We start from the raw sequence: 9,968 nt of genomic DNA, 5'->3' as shown, positions 1-9,968 counted from the left end.
AACTATATATATATATATATCATCATCATCATCATCATCATCATCGTTTAACGTCCGCTTTCCATGCTAGCATGGGTTGGATGATTTGACTGAGGACTGGTGAAACCAGATGGCAACACCAGGCTCCAATCTAATTTGGCAGAGTTTCTACAGCTGGATGCCCTTCCTAACGCCAACCACTCAGAGAGTGTAGTGGGTGCTTTTACGTGTCACTCGCACGAAGGCCAGTCAGGCGGTACTGGCAACGGCCATGCTCATCTCGCTCGAGAAACCTCATGTGTCACCCGCACAAGAGCCAGTCCAGGGGCACCAGCAACGATCTCGCTCAAAAGTCCTACAACAACCCCACACAAGAGCCAGTTCAGGGGCACCGGCAACGATCTCGCTCGAAGAACTTTCATGTGTCACCAGCACAAGAGCCAGTCCAGGGGCACTGGCAACGATCTCGCTCATATATATATTGAGCCTCACAGAGGCAGTGACAAAAGACCAAGACCTCTGGAGGTATGCTGTGACTGAAAAGACCTGGCAAATAAAGTGAGCCCATGGCTGTAACCTACACCAGTGTCGCATAACTAACCCATTCAAAAGTACCTTGGATCATAGTGCGACATGTCGTCCTTCAGGAGACCTATTGAGTCAAGTACATCAATATCAGCAATATCAAAATCAAATCAAATGGAAATTGTAGTTGTGAGCCCTGTGCTGGTGGCACGTAAAAAGCACCATCCAAACGTGGCCGATGCCAGTGCCGTCTTGACTGGCTTCCGTGCCGGTGGCACATAAAAATCACCATCTGATCGTGATCGTTGCCAGCTCCTCTAGCCTCTTGTGCTGGTGGTATATAAAAAGCATCCACTACATTCTCTGAGTGGTTGGTGTAAGTCCCGAGTGAACAACTAAAAAAAAACATTTGCTTCATCTGCTGTTACTTTACAAAAGTCCACAAAAATGACTTGACAAAAGCAGCTTTTCTCTTTCCCATTGCCCAGTCTTTTCATCATCATCATCATCGTCGTTTAACGTCCACTTTCCATGCTAGCATGGGTTGGACGATTTGACTGGCAACGGCCACGCTCGAAATGGTGTATTTTACGTGTAACTTTCTAAATCTCTGTGTTTATGAGAAATAGTTACCCTCAACTATAGCTTATACCGGTCATGGGTAAACTTCACCTGCAAGGCTTTCTAAACTGCATGCCTAATGAAAACTTACCTTGAATTTGTTTACTAATGCAGCCTGCTTGATGACAGCCATGTCTCATGTGGCCTGCTTCTTGAAAAAGGTTATCCATGCTTGATTTGTATATTGTATGTGGTCACTCAAACTGCTAGGTATTGTAGCCAAATCGCTTTCAAATCAGACTATCATCATCATCATCATCGTTTTAATATCCACTTTTCCATGCTTGCAAGGATCAGATGGAATGTGTTGAGGCCGCTTTTCCATGGCTGCATGCGCTTTCTTTTGCCTGCCATTTAAAAAAAAAAAAAAAAAAGAGCATATTAGACAATCTTTCCTCTGATATACGAAAGGTTTTAGATCATAGGTATTCTCTATTCGGACTGACTTCAGACTAAGCAACAACAACGACAACACTTTATTACCTCTATTTTACTCAGCCAGCTCCAGTGTGCTACAAAGAGTAATGTCCCTTGCCTCTAACTCAACCTATGAATCAATAATACCACGATGTAAAGCAGATGCAGATACATGATTAAGAAGTTCAGTTTATCTTGGATCAGAGTTCAAATCTTTCTTAAGTAAACTTTAACCTTTCATCCTTCTAAGGTTATTAAAACAACTTACTGAATAGGACTGATTAGTTTTTTTCTTGCTCTTTATTCCATTTTGAATTCACTTGATTGGGAGAGCACACAAATTTCAGAAGTGCTTATCACCATCGTCATCATCATCATTTAACGTATATTTTACCTTGCTGGTATGGGTTGGCTTGTTTGACAGGATCTGGTGGCCCATAGGGCTGTGTCACCTTTGGCATGGCTTCTATGGCTGGATGCCTTCCCAAATGCCAACCACTTTACATTGTGTACTGGGTACCTTTTTCATGCTGCCAGCGCTAGTGAGGTCTCCAAGTAACTTGCAAGATAGTAAAAGAGCAGGAAAAAGACCCCCCTCGGCTTAGTTGGAGTAGTATTTGAGAGGGAGAGGTGGATTTTATGTTAGGTGGTGAGAGTTTAGCCATTTAACATTCAGATTACTCCATCAAATGCAATGCTTATTTGTTCACATCATTTTGAATTAATCATGCATTAACTTGTGGCTTTGGCATTTTGATGATGTAATTGTATATATTTAGAATGACATTGTAGGATAGGTGCGAGAAGCTAGATCTGGTCAGTTTGAACATATGACATATAGAATATTTGGGCCAGATCTGGCCGGTTTAAATGCTAAAGGATTAGAGTATAATAAAGGGACTAGCACAGGTACCTTGCTATGGAGAAGATATACGGCTACCCAACACTACATAAGGGTGGGCAGGAGTAACTGGGAAGGAGGTAAAGATTGTAGAGAAGGGGAAGGAGATGATGGGTTGTTTCATAAGAGTTATGGTGAGAGTAACACATGGTGGTAGAGATGAATGAGTGATGAATTGAACAAGGCTGGAGTTTGCAGCTGATGGGAAATACCAGTATGGAGAGGGAGAGAGGTTAATTTATTGTTTCTATCCATATAGGTGCTAGGTAGGGCTGTATGGTAAGAAATTTGCTTCCCAACCACTTAGTTCTGGGTTCAGTCCCACTGCGTCATACCTTAGGCAAGTATCTTTTACTATAGCATCAGGATGATTAAGGCACCCGCATAGGCCACAGTTGTGGCCTCATTTGGCTATATTCTTAGAATAGCATTGAAGGGTTAGTGTGATAGGCTGGATCTGGCTGCTTAGAACATTAAACAGGTAACATGTTTGGGCTGGATATGGCCAATTTAAAAGCTAAAGTGTTAAGGGGATTTGACTGCTATGTCTACCTATTTTAACAACCAAAAAGAGGGGGTCCTTTATTTGTTTGTACATCCACAGCATCAAGCATCAAAAGATTTTACAAAATGCAAGTTTTATGCCGTTAGAAAAAATATTTCTACGAGAAGTCCATCCTGCAAGTAACCATTCAATTGTGAAGTAAAAATATGATGTTCAGACATCTATCAACATCATCATTATTGTTTAACGTCCACTTTCCATGTTGCCATGGGTTAGATGGTTTGACATGGAGCTGGCTAGTAGGTTACTGTTCTGGCTCCAGCTGTCTGTTGAGGCATGGTTTCTATGGCTGGATGCCCTTCCTAATGCCAAACCATTTAGCAGAGTGTGCTGGGTGCTTTTTACATGCCATGTTTTACTTTCATTGTGTGTTTCATTTGTGTTTGTTTTCTTTTTAAATCTGACTAGATATTTTTCTCAATTTCCAGGTGGCTTCTGAGCATTTTTACTTTTGGCTGTCAGGGCTCCATGATCTATGTCTTGGTGACAGCCTGCTGACTGGGGCTCTCAACAAGCCACACCAATGTGACACTGGAACCACAAGCATCAGCTCTGAATCAACAAAGAACAATCTGTCTTCAATGATTGGTGAGGCTTTAACTCATTATCAGCGAGGCATTTCCCAACTTCAGGTAAACTCTTGAGCTGCTATTTCTAACATCGGTAGCACCATCATCATCCCTACCATTATCATTATAATTATCATCATTGTCCACTGTCGCTACTTTTCACTATCTTACAGTCTTAGTGATGTGAACAATCGCAGCATCGCCTTACTGGCACGGGAAAAAACATTCTAGCGACGTCATTGCCAGTGCCGCTGGACTGGCTCCATTTTGAGCGTGGCTGTTGCCAGTACTGCCTGACTGGCTCTCATGCCGGTGGCACGTAAAAGCACCCACTACACTCTCAGAGTGGTTGGCGTTAGAAAGGACATCTAGCTGTAGAAACTCTGCCTGGTGCAGCCATCTGGTTTGCCAATCCTCAGTCAAATCGTCCAACCCATGCTAGCATGGAAAGCGGACGTCAAACGATGATGATGATGATGATGATATTGTATGTTTGTATGTATGTGTGGGTGTATGTATATATGTATGTATACATGTGTGTGTACATGTGAATGTATGTATGCATGGATGGATTGATAGATATAAAGCAAATGGAGATAGCTCCAATAGTTTAAATGTAAAATGCAGTTAGGAGTGAGTCCAATCTTTAGCAGATAGGTGACAACTTCACACATGTTTCAGTCTTATTAGGCCTCATCAGTGAAATATAGTCTATCGTCAACTTCAGTGATGATGATGGTTGGTAAATAATTAAAGGTTTAAAAATTTTAAAGATTTTTATCATTGTTGTTACTGCCACTTTTACCATCATTGTCATCATCATCATCATTTTTGTCTTTTATTGAATAGGTCTGAAAGTTCATTGCATTTGCTTCAGATATTTTAGTATTTACCTTGTTTTACCTATGGATTACTGGCAAGTGTATAGCCACTGATCCTGATGTGTTGGTGTTCATTTCTTTATTGCCAACTCCTGGAGGTATGAATTATGTCTTGCTCCTAGAAGCTTATTAGCAATAATATTATTATGCCAATTTGTGTTTGCCAAAACTGAAACATACATGTAAAATGTTGTCCTCCATCCTATTTAGGAGAGCAGTAATTCTGAATAACAGCTAACTTGGACCATAACAACCCTTGAAATCCTTGCCAACATAAAATAATGATTATCATTTATTGTTAACATAATGAAATGTGAATGAAACTGTGGTGTCCACATATCTGCAGTGCAGGTCAAACAGAGATCTATCTAGTAAACTTGATGGAAATCATGTTTGTATTGTTTTTAGTTGTTAATGTACATGTTTCAACTTTGCTTTGTATCACTTTGGTGTGGTCTTGAATATTCTGCTTCTCAGAATTCTGTGAATGTGCTAAAGCTCATGTGCCAGCTGGATCTTCTAGCTGAATTAAAGGAAGGTCTAAGTTCTGGCATTCATCTACTTCACATAGTTCAGGTTTTTATTTCAACCTTGGAACAATGCAAGTAGCATGCTATATGAGTTGCAGGCAGATCATATTTGCCAGTAAAGATTCTACTTTATTATTAATGTAGTAGATTTCAACCATATCTATTACATATCTCATCTATCTGGATGCATAGGAAGCATATTTTTTCAACCACTTTTCACTGGACATGGTTGCCAGTGTGACTTATTCTAATTCTACTGATCAGGATATATAGTTATTTATTCATTTATTTACATTTTACTGTTTTAGGAGTGGTTGCTGCTCAGTTTAACACCACCTAATCCTTAAGTGCTTTCAGTTGGATTAATTTTATTTCAAGCATCTAGACAAAAACTCCTCCCGCCTCTCCTCCCATATTTTCCCTGGAGTTATCCATGCTTGGCATTAACTACTTCAATCTCACCTGTCTGGGAGAGTCTCCAAATGTTTTAAACACAACCATTCTTTTCAGAACACTTTTAATCTTCTGTTTAACTCTCTGTTTATGCGTTCTTGCATGTATTCATTTTGAAGTAATTGTTTTCATAACCAGATGCCCTTACTCAACAATGTAGTTGGGGTAGAATCTGTTGCTTATTTGTAAGGTAAACTCAAAAAAGCATAGAGAAGTCCCTTGCTTAAGAAAACACTAGAGATTTGAACTCCCTTCTATATAATCAGTATTCCAATACTTTGACCTTTCGACCATTCTGTTATTGTCATTCCGATCATTTCCTTTATTTTATACTGCAGGCTGCCACAACACAAAATTTCCGTCTTCAGTTCCAGAGTGAATACTGCACCTTGCGCTGTGAGCTTGTACAGTTACACCAGCACCTGTGTCAGACTTGTTCCACTTTCCAGACATGTCCTCCTCCTGCAATAGCCTCTGCCATGGCTGTCACTAATGCTCGTGACATCAGTCGATGTGGTCCTGTAATCTCTCAGGTAAATTGTCTCATTATAGCAATGTGTGCGTATGTGTTTTATAAAGAAGAAAGAAATTTAAGAACATTCTGATCCAGTGTTAAGAACTGCTCAAGAATATGTCTAAGCTCACTAGATCTAATGTAATGTGATGTGACAGTAAGTTATTAACTTGGTATGCATTATTTTACTCTATCAGCAAGGGTTGAATGTTATTAGAAACCTTGACATATACATGTATTTTTGCAATTGGTTACTCTTTATATTGCTAACCAATTATGTGTCAATTAAGATATGATTTGAAACATTATATGTAAATGAGGTTTATTACATCAATTAAAACTTTGTTAAAACTGAACTGTAAAATTTATGTTATCTTTTCTGATGCTAACTACATCACCAACTATCAAATGAGACATTTAGCAGTTTTGTATGTTCTCTTTTTCTACACAAAATAGTATGTCTGGTGATTAGCATCAGAAAAGATATCCAGTTACAAAACCTATAGTCTGAAAGGGAGTTGAGATTTTAAGCAGTGGTTCTCAACCTTTCGTAGGTCAGTGGCCCCCTTCATGGAATACCATTTTACTAATGCACTGTCCTCATGTTTTACAATAAAGAATGAAAAAAAAACCCAACAGATCTAGCACAAGCTAATTTTGTCATGTTTTAATATCTGCATGTTCTAATATTATCCCACCCAACATGTGCCCCTTTTGAGATATTTGCATGGACTGGCATCCCTTTTCATGGAAATTACTAACAAAAGTGAAGTCTCATATAATGAAATTATATGGAACCTTGGCGTGTCATTGGTCATGTTTTTGTTTACTGATAATGCAATGTCCTATTCATATTTTAATTCTAACAAAGATTTTTTTTTTTCAAAAATATGTTTAAAATATAAGTATTGTACTTAGTTTTTATTTCTGAGAAGAATCAAGCCCCAGTCTCTCTAAATACTCAGAACCTGCCACACTGCCATCTTGACATTTAGCACCACTCTGTAAGCTCACAATGCACCCCCATGCCATCACAAAAGGATACTATCACTTAGGTTGAGAACCACTGTTCCTGGCACAGCTTTCCAGTGTGCCAGCCCAGTCAACCCATGCCAGCATGGACAACAGACGTTAAATGATGACAATGATGATATCTTGATATTGTTCAAATTTTGCATCTAATAATACATCTGTTTTATAATTTTATTCCAATAACTGTTCCTCTGTACTTTTAATATTTTCTTGTGTTCAATATTTCAGTTATTAAAATGCCAAAACAGCTACAGTAATTTAAGTCAGAAATTTTTGGATCTCTATCAGTCTTCATTTGATGCAGACCCTGCTTCCTTAGCTAATATGCAACTGTATCCTTTAAAAATTGTGTGTATGTGGTATTTGTGTATAAAATACCTCTTGTTTTTATCCCAACAAAATAGTAACTGTGGAGAGTCTTTGCTGCTGGGTTAAGTAAAATCAACAAGAAAACACCTACATAGATGCTTGATCCGCTGGGAAAGTAACTGAATTACTGCGAAATACACTATACAGTCTAGGGTACAAAGTACTAATATAGATTTAATCAAAAGATTAAATGTGGTACTTAAATGTTTGAGGCACCAGAATCTGGTAGGGTAAAAACCAAAAACAAAATCAAGAGATTTGGTGAATAAAATTTGAAGAAAGCAACAAAAATTCAATAGGTTATAGCAGTACGTACGTTTCGTACAAACTTCATTTATTCATGTAGTGAGGACACCACATAAGATGTGCAATGAAAATGTACTCTTCAGCTGCATAATGGAAGTTCATTTTAGAAAGTCATTTTGTAGATGTGTGCAAAAACAAGAGTAGGAGAAGAAAATACCATCTTGACTGGGCTGTTAATCAACAGTCTAGGTAGAATTACCATAGATCGGCTCAATTAGGGCTAATCCAGTATTAAACAACAACACACAGCTTAGCATCTTTAGAGCAGAGAAAATAGCATATTACAATGCCATGCTCATACAAAAGGTTAAGAGTTATGCGCTAAATTTTAGCATAAATGTAAGGATTGACTCTCATTGTAGCATGGATACTGCAGCAGAATTTTTTGAAGGTATTTTTAAAGTACATCTTCCCCTTCCGCAATATTACTATTATTTATCATTGTTTTAACATACATTGTTGTTGTTGTTGAGTCCCAGTTCAACCCTGATTAAACAGACCTATGGTCAGAAGAGTCCAGCCATAATTATATTAGTCAGTCAGTGTACACCTCTCTCTATTTTTCTTTTTGAGCACAGCAAGGTGTAATTTGAGGAAGATTTGGCAGCTATTTCAACTTGGCTCAATGATGATACAGAAGGTCCTCTGAGATATATTTTCTGGCTGGTTTGCATAGAAAAAGTGTTCGATGTAAATAGTTAAGTGATTGATGTGGTTGTTGATGTGAATTCCTTAACAGGTCTCTCTATAGATTATACACAAGCAGTGAATTAATGAAGGCAGTTATTAACACCATCCTCACAGGGCAAACAAGGTAGGTAACCTTTATTGCAAAAAAAAAAAAGAAAAAGAACTTTTTATCTCTTCAAAAATTATGTCATCAGTGATACAGACATTAGACCTTATTAAGAAGTTAATGTGCAAAGTCTTTAGATCCAATGCTTAATGAGAGTTCTTCTGATTTCTGCACTCAAATCTTGCTAAAGTTAACTTTGCCTTTCATCGTTTTGAGTGTAATAAAAACATACGAAATGAGAATTGTTAGGGTGTCAGTCCAGATATTTTGGGGATTTTAACTTAGATTGTAAAGACATTTTGAGTTCAAATCCCACCATAACCAGTTTAACACAATCACTTGACTTCTTGAGTGCTTTTAGTGGAGTGTCCTCTGTTGCAAGTAGTCAAGCCAGGTCTCTGATTTGAGGACACCTTCCTTTCTTGTCACCACCAGTCTTGGAGGCCCTATAAAGGTTTATGGGAACTGCCTTCTCTTTTGACTAAAATATTGCAAAAAAAGGAGCAACAGACGCAGTGACTGAGCTCAAATTGTGTATTTATTGTTTAACATCCTGTATTCTCTGTCATCATCATCATCATCATCATCATCATCATCATCATTTAATGTGTTTTCCATGCTGGCATGTGTTGGATGGTTTGATAGGAGTTGGCCAGTTGAAGAGCTACCTGGGCTCCATGTCTGTTGTGGCAAGGTTTCTATGGCTGGATGCCCTTTCTAATGCCAACCACTTTACAAAGTGTACTGGGTGCTTTTACTTGGAACCAGCACCCACAAGCCTGCAAGATTAGGATTACTTAGCTGAAGAGGAATGTAGAGGACATGCCTGTATGCAAGAACAGCCTCAATTTTACTTAGATTGATGATTATAATATCTAACAGTATTTACATTAAAATCTTGCTACTTAAGAGACTGTTGTAGTTCCGTATTGAAACAAATATCAAATGTCCTTTTTTTTTATATATATTTAATTGTAGCCAGAAGGGGATGCACACATTATCTTAGACCATGAAGAGGTGAAGTAATTACCTTGGGTACAGGCATGAAGTGATGTAAAAATGTCCCCTGACCTAAATTGCCTATTAATAAATAATTGTACCCGTCTCTAGGATGCTGCACAGTTGCTTTATATTAAGTAAACATGAAACTGTGTTTTGTGATTTGTGGATAACTCCAGTTATCATCATCATCATCATCATCGTTTAACGTCCGCTTTCCATGCTAGCATGGGTTGGACGATCCGACCGAGGACTGGTGCAACCGGATGGCTACACCAGGCTCCAATCTAATTTGGCAGAGTTTCTACAGCTGGATGCCCTTCCTAACGCCAACCACTCAGAGAGTGTAGTGGGTGCTTTTACATGTCACCCGCACGAAAACGGCCACGCTCGAAATGGTGTCTTTTATGTGCCACCCGCACAAGAGCCAGTCCAGGGGCACTGGCAACGATCTTGCTCGAAAACCCTACAAGGCCAGTCAGGCGGTACTGGCAACGGTCACGCTCAGGAT

General features: G+C 38.8%; 1 protein-coding gene across 1 annotated transcript in view; it reads left to right on the top strand.

Moving 5' to 3' along the window:
• The window catches only part of LOC106884515 (integrator complex subunit 7), a 46,024-nt gene that overhangs the window by 24,612 nt on the left and 11,444 nt on the right, over positions 1-9,968 (top strand). Inside the window, exons 13-16 of the mRNA XM_014935939.2 lie at positions 3,437-3,640; positions 5,780-5,974; positions 7,216-7,319; positions 8,414-8,476. Of these exons, the coding sequence (XP_014791425.1) occupies positions 3,437-3,640; positions 5,780-5,974; positions 7,216-7,319; positions 8,414-8,476 (566 nt within the window). The remainder of the gene's footprint in view (positions 1-3,436; positions 3,641-5,779; positions 5,975-7,215; positions 7,320-8,413; positions 8,477-9,968) is intronic.

This window comes from Octopus bimaculoides, chromosome 4 (genome assembly GCF_001194135.2).
Source record: "Octopus bimaculoides isolate UCB-OBI-ISO-001 chromosome 4, ASM119413v2, whole genome shotgun sequence".
In the NCBI taxonomy this organism is placed as follows: domain Eukaryota; kingdom Metazoa; phylum Mollusca; class Cephalopoda; order Octopoda; family Octopodidae; genus Octopus; species Octopus bimaculoides.
This window is presented reverse-complemented; position numbering and strand designations above follow the sequence as displayed.